This window comes from Meleagris gallopavo, chromosome 11, assembly GCF_905368555.1.
Source record: "Meleagris gallopavo chromosome 11, MGAL_WU_HG_1.1, whole genome shotgun sequence".
Lineage (NCBI taxonomy): Eukaryota > Metazoa > Chordata > Aves > Galliformes > Phasianidae > Meleagris > Meleagris gallopavo.
Window position 1 is genome coordinate 19,692,098 of NC_139414.1, and position 12,028 is coordinate 19,704,125.

Consider the following 12,028-nt stretch of genomic DNA (forward strand, 5'->3'; position numbering starts at 1 on the left):
TAACTACTGGGATGCTACTTGCTCTTCTGGCTGGCTTGTCTTTGTGGTGGTTTTTTATAGTCTGTTAATGTTACCTCATCTAGCATGATTTAGAAACAGTGATAATTGAACTAACATTCAAGGGGCATTTCTTGAATATTTTTAAACATAAATTAAGAAGGATCTTTTTACCCCTGTAAAAGATTTGTGTTTCAAAAACAGCAGAATATAGCTGTGGAGAAGGCCACAGCAAAGGAGACTGTGGTATTTGGTGAGATATCATAGCAGCCAAGAGATAATGTGATTCTTCAGGCTCTTGAAAGAAGCCTATTTACCGTATCATGAAGGCAAATGAGAGTCTCTGGGACCTTGCCTTTTATCAGCATTTTTTTTTCAGAGCTTCATGAAGCCAGCGGAAAGCTCAGATAATTAATAGTATCAGTGAGTCGAAAACATCAGTGGAAATGTTGACCGTGGTTTCACCTGATGCACTGTGATTTTTTTGCCATTGAACTTAGAAGACCAGTTGCAGTCTAAAAGACGCCTTAAGCAGATGGAAGTCGAAGGTTTTAAGCTCAGAGAACCTGCAGCATGACCTCTTCTTTTTCCTTCTTTCCTCCTCCAGGCGTACGCCATGATGCTGTCTCTCTCTGACAAGGACTCCCTTCATTCTACATCCCACAATTCTCCCAATATGTGGCACAGCATGGCGAGAGCTGCAGAATCCAGCGCCATCCAATCCATCAGTCACGTATGACATTGTGAAGTCTTACCAAGAATGGGACCAAGTCCAAACCAGTAGCATGGCTCTTTCATATATGACTATTTAAAAGACTGCTGAGCAGAATGCCTTATAAATCTGCAGGGTCACTCATTTAAAGTCTGGTGACCTTAAACTGAATAATTTTAAAAAGAAAGAAACTATTTATTCTCAATATTTTGTTTTGCACAGCAAAGGCAGCTGCTGACTTCTGGAGGATCAATGCGACTTAAAAAAAAAAAAAAAAAAAAAAAAAAAAAGAGTTTCAGTGGATTATGTAAACTGGAGCCAGGAAAAAGTGTCTTCCAGTTCACCCGGCTTTGAGAGGCAGGGGCAAAAGGGTTAAGACTGCATTGATACACACACGGGCACTCCTTTAAAGTAGGAACTGAATTGATTTTCTTTTTGTATAAAATAGTTTGACACAGGATTGGGAACAGTTGCTTTTATGTACAAATCTCTTCATTAAAGCTTTATGCATTTTAGCCCTTCAGAGAAAGAAAGAAAATAGCTATATGAAATGCACACTATCCATCATAAATGTAGAAAGAAGTAACAGGGAATATTTTGTTCTCTCCGTAATTCTTTTGCCTTCTCAACTGCATTGTTAAAAAAAAAAAAGGAAAAATGAGAAAAAAAAAAAAAAAAAAAGAACTATGAGAAACGAGATACGAGGCTTGTGTATATTGTAAACTATGAATGTTCACTACTCCAAGAAGCTAAATCATCCCGATAATTCCGTGAAAGCACCGCGTCCATCGACAGCACCACTAGTTCCAATCATTGTAATGAGATTTTAATTTTAGACAATCATGTCGCTCTTTTGTTGTGTCGCTTCCTTTCCCCCTTCCCTCTCATTTCTTCTTTGTGTTGTGTGTACCATGTATTTATTTGTTGGCAAACAAATGTTTGTTGATTAAAATAGCACTGTTCCTGTAACAAACAGCACTGCTCCAGTCCCCCACGGCGCTATGATGTAGGCACCCATGTACTTAAAAAAAAGTGAGGTGAACTGATCTGTGTATATGGGAGTGCAAAACAGTGTTTGAAATTTTCTTACATTCCTCTTTTATTTTATTTTTTTTTCCTTTTAATGAACTAAATAACTAATAGATGCGACTTAGTTTTTTGTTTTGTAATACAGTAAATTGATTCAATTGTATAAACAGTTATAATTTCTTCATGAAAGCATGATTCTTCTGATTAAAAACTGTACCCAATATTTTATGCTGGTTGTCTGCGAGCTTGTGTGATGTTATGTTCATGTTAATCCTATTTGTAAGATGAAGTGTTCCAAATTTATGTTTAAAAAGAAAATAAATAAAGAATGGAAGGCATTCAGTTATTTTTTGGGGTTTTTTTGGCCTTTAGTGAGGGACCAGATTTCTTTTTCCTTTTGTTTATAATCTCATTTTGAAATAATCGGCAAGTTGAGGTACTTTCTTTAAATGCTTTGTACAATGTAACTGTTACGCATTTCAGTACATTACTATGGGAGGATCAACTTTAAAAAAAAAAAAAATAAAGGACTACAAAACTGAAGGAATCTTTTTCTTTTTGCTTGTTCTGTTTTTTTATCTGGGTCAGGTCAGAAATGTCATTTTTCATCTGCAGTCTGGGGAGTGAAGAGCACACGCCTGCGTGTCCACAGCGCTGAGAGTAACCAATGCTTGGGGCATAGCAGCTGGAGTCATAGAATCATAGAATCACAGAATGGCCTGAGTTGAAAAGGACCACAGTGATCATCTGGTTCCAACCCCCTGCTATGTGCAGGTCACCAACCAGCAGACCAGGCTGCCCAGAGCCACATCCAGCCTGGCCTTCAATGCCTCCAGGGATGGGGCATCCACAACCTCCTTGGGCAACCTGTTCCAATGTGTCACCACCCTCTGGGTGAAAAACTTCTTCCTAGTATCTAACCTAAACCTCCCATGTCCCAGTTTAAAACCATTCCCCCTTGTCATATCCATCCTTGTAAATAGCCATTACCCCTCCTGTTTATACGCTGCCTTCACGTACAGGAAGGCTGCAGTGAGGTCTCCCCAGAGCCTTCTCTAAGTTAAACAAGCCCAGTTTCCTCAACCTTTCTTCCTAGGAGAGAGATGCTCCAGCCCTCTGATATCTTAGTAGTAAGATGATCTCTGCTCTCTGATCATCTTAGCTTGGCCGTAGTCTGGATGTTTCAGTCCCAACCCCAAATCTCAGTATACTTCTGGAGGGCTGAAAGGGGATAATGAGGATGACCCTCCTCGCCACCCCATGTTGCCCTTTGCAGCTGCAGCACATGGCTGTCCTTCGTGTTTAAATGTTTTGAGGCCTTTTTTTGCAATAGGACCAAGGGTTGCTGTCACCTGATGGAAAGAAGCTGGCATAAGACTGTTCACATTGTCCCAGTGTAGTAACCGCATGCAAAAAAAACCAGCACTGTTCAGTGGGAAAGAAACACTGAGTGGCTATGATTTGTGGTAAGTTTGGTTAAATTTGGCACCAATGAAGCCAAAAGTACTTCCTAAACCAGAGGCCTTTAGTCCAGCACAAAGGTATGGGAAGGTCCTGCTGGCCAGATATGCCCCCCTTCTCCCCCCCGAGCAGCACAACTGCATTTACAGGTGCTAAGTTGCACCTGGAATACCAGGATGTTGTTCTTGCCTTCTGGTCTGACTTACTTGATTATCACCAGGCAGAAACATGGGCGTTGTCATGGCTGAACACAGCAAGGACAGGCACAGACTGCCTTGGGTGGCACTGCCAGCTCCCAAGCATCGAGCACATGTCAGTGGCAAGCTGTGACCTACAGGCCTGTGATTTTCACCTAAATCACACCTGGGAAAGAAGGAAAGGTCAATTTAAAAAAAGCCAGCTTTCATGGTCTTGTCCTCACTTCGTTGGCTTGAGCCAACGGTCAGGTACGTGCAGATAATTGCATAAATAGCCCATTATTTTTCATGCAGTTCAAGTCACTGTGGAACTTGGTTTTAAGTTTCTGCCAAATAAAGGGAACAAATAGATTAATCAGTCAAGTTTTATCTGCAAACAACTTTCCAGATCGTTTTCTCCTTTAATTTGATGCAGTGACAGTTCTTATCAGCTCTGCCCTCACCTGACCTAGATGAAAGGGGTTTTTTGGAAGGTGGGGATAGGGTGGGACAGCTTCCTCTGGGTTTCATGTTCTGGGTTACTTAGCACCCTCCCATCATATAACTGTCAAGGAAAGGCCTTGTTTAGCTGAGCTGCAGGGCTATTTTAACCTATGCATTCCTGAGTCTGCAGACCTTTGGGAGGTTCCCCATGTAAGGGGAGGGTCTGTGTATGGGATGGGGTAGACAGAGGGGGAAGACAACATGCCGGGCTTGGAACCATGTCGAGAAGGGCCACTCAGGCCAGTTAAAACATAGGGATTTCAAAGAAGAGGAAGAAAATCCACCACTTTGATCATCTTGATGTATGACTGTTATTCACCTAGGCTTATTTGGGAAGGACTTTTTTTCTCCTTAATTTATTACGATCCCTGTAGGGCAGTAAAAAATATTTTGCAACGTACCAAGAAACAAATGAGTTTGTAGTATAGAAAACAGTAGTGTAAGCCTGTCTAGCAGTCCTCTAGTGCTGGTGAGATACTTGAAATGAAAACACAAAGCTTGGAACAAAGGGAGACAGATTTATCTGTAGGGGTCCTTCAACTTTGTTCAGGTACCTTACCATGACCTTGACTTTCATTGCCTTTTCTCAGCAGCACTGTTATTTACAGAGAGGAGTAACTGAAATGCAAACCAAGATTTCATCAGCTATCTCATCTCGCACATAACTGAAGAAAACTGGGCAGATTTTTTGTTTGTCATAACTTCCCTAAACCTCCCCATGTAGATAGGAACAAATGCACTTGTCCAGATGCACAGCTTGCTAAGCAAGAACCCCACTTTCTGGCTTTTTGTTGTAGTTATTATTATTATTTTTTTTAAGAAAAGAGTTATTTGAGGAGTAGTTTAAAAAAAAAAAATCCCTTCAGCTTGTTTCAGCATCATCCTACCGTTTAGCCCACTGTAGTAGTTTTCCATAAGTCAACAAATCGTTCCCATGTGATACAGCAGACTCACTGCAGGATGGAGCAGCGTATTAGCGCCTCAGTTTCTATCTACAGAATATAACAAAGTACCAGCATGACAAGATGATTAATCAATAGCTCACCCTGGCCCAGACCCTCACTAGCACACAAGTCCGAGCTGCTGCTCCTGTGTCAGCCCCACTGCCTCACTGCGTTAACAGCCGCGTTTGCGGCATAATGGGAGGGGAAGTTATTATAAAACCATTTGAGAGGCTGCTTTAGCTCAGAGGTTCAGTTTGGCTGGTTGCTGCGTTCATGTCTTGAACTTTAAAACTTTCTGTCAGTTCTCCCTTTCTCAGGCACACGCAGGATCACTGCGAGCTCCTGGATCCCTTCCCCGCACCGCGCTGCCTTCCAGCCGCATTAAGTCTCATTTGTGGTTTTGCTGGTCAGTCACGGAGCGGCGCAGAAAAGCTCCTTGAGTTTAAAGATGCTTCCAGTAATGATTTAAACAAAACACATCCATCTAGCACCAAACAGAAGATCCTTTCTCCATGTCAAAGACCACGTACCTTGCCAGGATTCCAGTTACAAGAAAAATGTATTCTGAATCCTGGCCAAAACCATCCTCTTCCCATCCCATTGAAAGTTTTATGAGTATACCTAGTATGTAGTCCTATTAATTCATCCTTTGTTTCGATATAGAAAATGGTGCCAACATTAGGAAATGCTCAGCTTTACGGTTCAGATTCACTTAACGAAGGCTGGGGAGCGGGATAAGGGGAGAACGAGCAACAAAACCTAAAAAATAATACTATCATCCTTTTTTCTTTTCCTTCACTTCTCCCCGGCTTAGATTCATTTGTTATTAGAGGATCACAATTTTCAGCAAAGTTTACTATTATTCCAGAATTGAGATTTTAATCAGAATAACATTTAAATAAACCCTGAAATGAGGCCCTACTGCCAGGAACATGCAAGACTGGAGCCTATGTCCCATATCTGCGGCAGGATTTTTTTGGGACCAGCTGCCCCTGAGGACTACCATGGGCCACACGGAGCTCTGTGCCATGGCATCCTGCAAGGAGAGGCTCCTTTTAATTTGATGCAGGATGACTGTGTGACAGCTGAGGCTGTCTGCATCTATAAATCCACTCAGGGAAGTTTTTAGAAGCTCTTATTGTGAAAGGTGCTGTGGAAATACAGAAGCACTGCAGCAATTGGCTGGGCCGGAGCTGTAGCAGTATCTGCCCTGCCTGCTTGACTCGAGGATCTGCAAGAAGGCACCTTCAGAAAAGATCCTTCTTTTTCCAGCTTTATTTGAATACTAATTAATTCCAGAAAAGCTAAAGAAATGTGATGAAATGCTGCACTGCTAAGAAGAAGTTTTGCCGGAGAGCCTGGAAGCAGAACTCCCCTCGCAGGAGGGTCTAGTGGGAGAAAGGGGTTAGTGGTCATTTTGATGCTAAATTATCAGTAATTAAGAAGTTGATTTTTCCGGGATTGAAGAAAATTTTAAACAGCTGCTTCTTTCAAGCCCTTATTCCTCATTTTCATTAGCATGTGCTAAGGCAATCAGGGAAATATATTTCAGTGTGCATTATGCTATGTCAAGACCTCAGCATCTGTACCTTGGGGCAGATACGTGTGAGATAGCAGAGGGTGGATTTGCCAGCACGCACATGTGGAAATGTTCAATTTGTAATATGATTATAGCCCCCAAACAAAGCCCGCTTGATACCTGTGGCATATTTGTTTCATGGTAAGTGCAGAAAATTCTCAAAATCGTGTCATGTTTCGCATCCCCAGCCAACTCAAACTGTAGAAGTAGCACTTCAATTCCTGGGGAGTCTCTTTAAACAGGCATATGTCAGGCCCAATTAAGGTCTGGGAAGCCCCACGCTAATTGGGCTGAGGCCCACAGCAGCAGGACGCGGTCACTCAGCATCGTGGCCCTGGCCCAGGCCTGTGCTGGGTTCTGCTTAGCCATGGTGCTCCTCAGGGCTGCTGCACGGGAAGCCGTGCTCCAAAAGCAGCTGGAAGAGGTTAAGTGGAGTGAGAACTTTTACTAACAGTGGATAGATAAAACAGCTCAGGGTGGTAAGCCACCAGATCGCTGTGTGGTCCTGCATCCAAAGAAGCCTTCGGGCACCCGTGGCAGGATTTGGGGCTGGGCTTTGTGCCCCCCACCCTCCACGTCTGTCTCTCCTCGGGAGTGTGGGCTGGCCTGGTGACACCCAGTGTGAGCACAGCCTGAAGGACAGCCAAACATGTGAAACATGACATGGTTTTGAGAATTTTCTGCACTTCATCTGATTTCCGTGTCCCGAGACATGTCGTCTCATCTACTCAGTAGGCTCCCAAAATATAGGGTAACTGCTCTTATTGCAGCTCAGGTGCTAAGGCACCAAGAAAAAAAAAAAGGCAAGAGCTGAGATGTGGAGATGAACTGAAGCATACTGAGGTTTTAAACCCAGAATTTCATCAGGATTTGTGTTGGAACCCCAAGCAGTGGTCTCCATTTCAGATCCCTACAAACAACGAACATGAAACCGAAACACTGCAGGGCAGAGACTGAGGGTCTTCATTTAAAAACGATTCTTCCAAATTATGGAGCCACGTGTTTCATTGCACCCAAACCTCTCCCCTGCTTCCAGCAAGCCTGTTATTCACCCACCTGCTGCATCTTCTCACTAATGTGCCTGTAGGCTGAGCACGGCCGGGGATCTTTTTGAGTCTCCATTCTCTCCTGGCTGGCACCGATCGGACAAACAGTGGCTGGGTTCCCCACAGCCCCCAGGAGAACACAGTGTGCCTTTGTCCTTTCAGAGGAGGAAAACATCAGCAACAAAAAAGCAAGGACCTCTTACGGCATTACATTGTTCCTTAGTAAAAATTGATCTTTAAAAACAACTTCAGTACTTTTAAAAATTGAATAGGACACAAGGCCAACGTTAAACTTGGAAGAATCATCCTGCTGCAGCTCGTTCCTTATGATTTACTGAATAAACTGGATAAAAGCAAAACATTCCAAAGAAGAGATAGAAAATGTGCCTGTAACACACCATGCTCACACCTTAAAAGAGGACCTTTGCAACCCTAGGAGCAACCTGAAGTCCCTGTGCTACGTAACAGTGCGATGCACTGCCACGTTTGCCCTTTCTTAGCAGGGGACTCCCAAGATGTGAAGTCTGTTCGGCTGCAATCACAACTGTGCAGTAAAAACTTCATCCGAAGGGTCCCCAGAACCTCTGCTCAGTGCAACCACAAGCCACAAAACCCTTTGCAATTCACTCTAACAAAGTAAAGACCTTTATTACTTTTAGAGTTGATTCCCTGGTACTCCTTTTGGAAGCCGTTATGCTAGTTTTATTACTTAAGAGCTATTAAAACCTTAACCACTGCACGGAGCAGCTTGCTCCAGCTTTACACTCGTCCATAAAAACCTTGAATGGGAGATCAAGAACTAGCTTTTGGAGCTGACACCTTGTCAGCTGAAGAATGCCAGAATCAGGTCAGAATTTGTCCCTGTCCCTGCTCAGTGTACAGACCAGGGTGAGAAGCTGAAGTGGAGGAGCAGGACTGGTAACTGGATTTTTGCCATGCTTTCCTTCATTACTTGTAAGGAAGGACAAGTGGAAAGTCATGGTGACCTCTCCTTCCCCCTGGAGCCAATTGTAAACGAAGTTCTGCTTGTGCCACCCTCTGTTAGCTTAGCAAGGAGCAATGCTGGAAGGAACTTTGCTGCAAGATCTAGGAGAGCAGGAGCAGGGACTGGGGTAAATCTAAATACTGACACCACCGTAAAACAACAGAAATCCTTACCCAGTCTGAATGTGGCGTGATGCTAGGAGAGAGGAAACATGCTTAAGTCATCAGCAGGATGGCACAGCAGTGTTGGAATGGCTCAGCCACCCCCAAATATCCCTCTGAAAACCGAAGCAACCTGACATGGTGTAATGGAACTGGTATGGGCCAAAAGCATCTATAAGGGAACTCCTTATATCAGTCTTTCTGTTGCTCAGATACTGGTGGTGTGTGTAATACAGGAGCTAGCTCAAAGCCTCTCATTATTTTCACTTTTTATTATAGAGTCCAAAAATCTGGCTTTCTCAGCTTGCCGTTGGTTCCAAAACATAACTTCCTTCTCCTCTACTCTGCCACTGAATTTTTAATATTTCCTCTTTGGAAAATGTCAGAAGCCTCAGCAGGGTGTTGGTTTCTGCTATAACACAGCTCTGCTGGGGATGAAAGAGGCTGGGGGCAGCGCTTTGCCATCAGAAAAATTCTTCCCCCTTTCCCCACCATAAAAAAAAAAAAAAAAAAAAACAAACAACTCCCAAACCTGAAAGACCGGCCTCACAAAATATCCATTTATAATGTTTCTTCATTTCAGCTGAAACAATGATCCTGGTACGTTTTCTTTTAAACTTTGTCTCCCAGTCAGAGTGGCCACCTACTTTGTTGTCCAAATTTCTCGTGCAGCTCGAATCCTACAATGCATAATCTCAGTAGGGTTATCAGTTATGTCATGCATTATAAAGCCTCCAATCAGCGTAGTGGGAAACAACATTTTCATTTAATACCAGGAGAAACAGTGGAAGTCAGCGATTGATACCAACACAATGATGGGAAAAAGTGTCCAGAGGTGCTACTCACATAATCTCACTTTACAACATCTTGAAAATTCAATAGAAAGGACTTTGCTAACAATACCAGAATGACATACCACTGATTATTGTTCCTAAAGCTCTTAACAATAAGAAAGCTCTCTAAATATATCTCAACAAAAAAACATATAACAGTTTGTTTCTTCTCTCTCTTTTTTTTTTTTTTCCACAAAGCACATAGTATTAGTCAACAATTGCTCTGTGGTGTAAACCCATAATGGCTGTTGGCTGGTAACGTTCTGGGAAATGAGCTCTTGAAAGATCCTTTTTTTCTTTTTTAAACATGCCTAACAATTGTATCTTGAAACAATCCTGGAAGCACAAGTATCTGCAAGCTGCGAGGACCCACTCTAACTTATTTTCTTAAGGCTGAGGAAAGAACCAGCTACTCACGCATTTTCTTTGCACACTTCAGAGTTCAGACATGAGAAGTAATGTTTAGCTCGGAGCAGAAATGAAAACCTTTTTAAGCACCAAGTGTTTCTTGTTAAGCCCCCGGTCTCTGCAGAGTTGGGTGAGTTACCCAGATGACACGTGAGCGCTTTTCTGCTTAATCTCAGCAGCCAGAGCCCTCAGTTTAACACGACTTAAAGAAAGGGTTAAAATGCAATTAAGCATACATTAAATACACCAGGACGTTTCCCTCAGAGGTGAAGTTGAAACAGGCATCTTTACTGCTAAAACCACACTTAAGAGCCCGAGCTAGCAACCACTTAGTAGTCAGTGTCTGCTGCACAAGGGCCCTAAAATAATTCATTGCTCAGCACCTTCCAAAAGCAGCCCCTGCCTTTGGGCCACTGCTGCTAATACAGAAGCACACATGAAGCCACGTACAGCAATAAATCACTTACTTGCCTTGCAGCATCAGGCCTGCAGCAACATTTCATTGCGACGTTAGTGCACGCCGGTTTCGGTGCCTATGGCCATCCCAAAAGTGGCTGATAAAGATTAAATAATAATTTAAACTCCTTTGATAGTGTTTACATTTAAGAAAGCAAACCCAACCCTCATGTCACGCGAATCTCAGCTGCAGTTATAGCATTTATGGCATTAAACGACCAACGAAAGGTCTTTAAAAATCATTAACTGAAGTAAACATTGAATCACGTTACAGAGTCAACAACAGAGGTTTTTTCTGAAGGAAATAAACGTGTCGCACTCGAGGATATCGAGTGAAATATTCGCTGGATTTTCTTTTATTGCAGGCTCTTAATCTCTCTGTTTATTATTGGAGTGGTTAATAAGCAATTCCTAAAACAGATCCAGAAGGTGTGTTTAGCAGCCTGCCTGTCAGCCCGCACCATCACCTACCCATGTTTGGCAATCCTAGCTCCATTTCACCTCAAGCACTTATTGGGACCATTATTTTTGTTCTGGGAACACAGACGTCAGTTGTATAGATTCAGTTAAGATCTGTTTGCTGTTGATATATATAAACAGCATTTCCTGGCTACAAGATATATCTGAAGGAAGAACTTCTGCAAACACTGCAGGATGATCCAGTGGATGGAGTGACAAATGTGAAAAGCCTTCCTCGAGCACTGGCTGTTTGGCACTGCTTTCCCTGCAGCATCATCTGTGGCATTTGTTATTGCTCTTCAATAACCCCAAATTTATTTAAAGAGGCCGATTCATTATATATTCTCCCTTAGAGAGTTTTTCCTCTTCCCAGTAAACGTTATGGATGTCTTTTAAAGCACATTCTGGTACATTTTTTGGAGCCTCCACCAGTTGAATATATCTACACTACTTAAACCCTTTGGATTGAGGATTAAGTAAGATCTTGTTTTCTCATCCTTTCTCTAATATGTGAGTACAGTCCTAATTAGGGGTCCTCCTCCATACAGTACTCTGAGTGATGTAACAGCTGAGTTAGGGGCTGACTCTCCCAAAGGCAGGATTGGAAATACTCCTGGACTTGACATGGTTTCAAACACGGCTTTGCACTTTCTGCAGTTTTTCACTCCTCTCTGATTTTATAGACTTACACTCGCACAGTTTGGGAGATAGCATTCACTGCTCACCCGACGGACGGCAGCAGCTACAGAGGCTGGGAGTAACTCTGGGAATAAGGAGATGCTTTCCAATTAGCCCTGCTTAAAGGTCCCTGTGCTCATGCCCGAGTTTGTGCACTGCTGTACCAGTGCAGGCAGGTGCACGGCACAGCTTCTGATGGTGTCTTGTTTTGAACTCAAGTATAGGAAGCTGTTTCAATAGCTGGAGCCAGAGCATCTCTGCAGTGGGCAGGCAAATACAAAACGAATTGTATTTCATCACTTTGTTGTTTCAAATTTTAGAATTTTTTTGTTTGAATTCTTGTTGAAAAGTTCCACCTTGACATTACTGGACAGCAGAGCTGCCAAACGCTGCTCATTAGGAACCAGGTGCCTTGAGGCTGTGGGGCAAACCATCCCATCTCCTTTACAAATCCCTCAGCCGTATGCATCTTCTCTCTGCCACGCCGACCATCAGTGCTCCCAAATTCTGACCCGGGAGAGCAGCCACCTGCCCAGCAGGAGGACAGGGAGCCCAGCCTGGCCCCCTTGGTGATGCTCAGGGCTGGCACGACGTTTGGCT

At 43.1% G+C, this 12,028-nt stretch overlaps 1 protein-coding gene across 5 annotated transcripts in view; it reads left to right on the forward strand.

Annotated features, from left to right (window-relative positions):
- MECOM (MDS1 and EVI1 complex locus) overlaps nt 1-2,265 on the forward strand; it is a 300,414-nt gene extending 298,149 nt beyond the window's left edge. For all 5 annotated transcript variants that reach the window (XM_085232895.1, XM_085232896.1, XM_010716947.3 and 2 more), the window contains one exon: nt 605-2,265. In XM_085232895.1, coding sequence (XP_085089021.1) covers nt 605-736 — 132 coding nt within the window. In that variant the 3' untranslated portion in view covers nt 737-2,265. The remainder of the gene's footprint in view (nt 1-604) is intronic.
- The last annotated feature ends 9,763 nt before the right edge of the window (nt 2,266-12,028 follow it).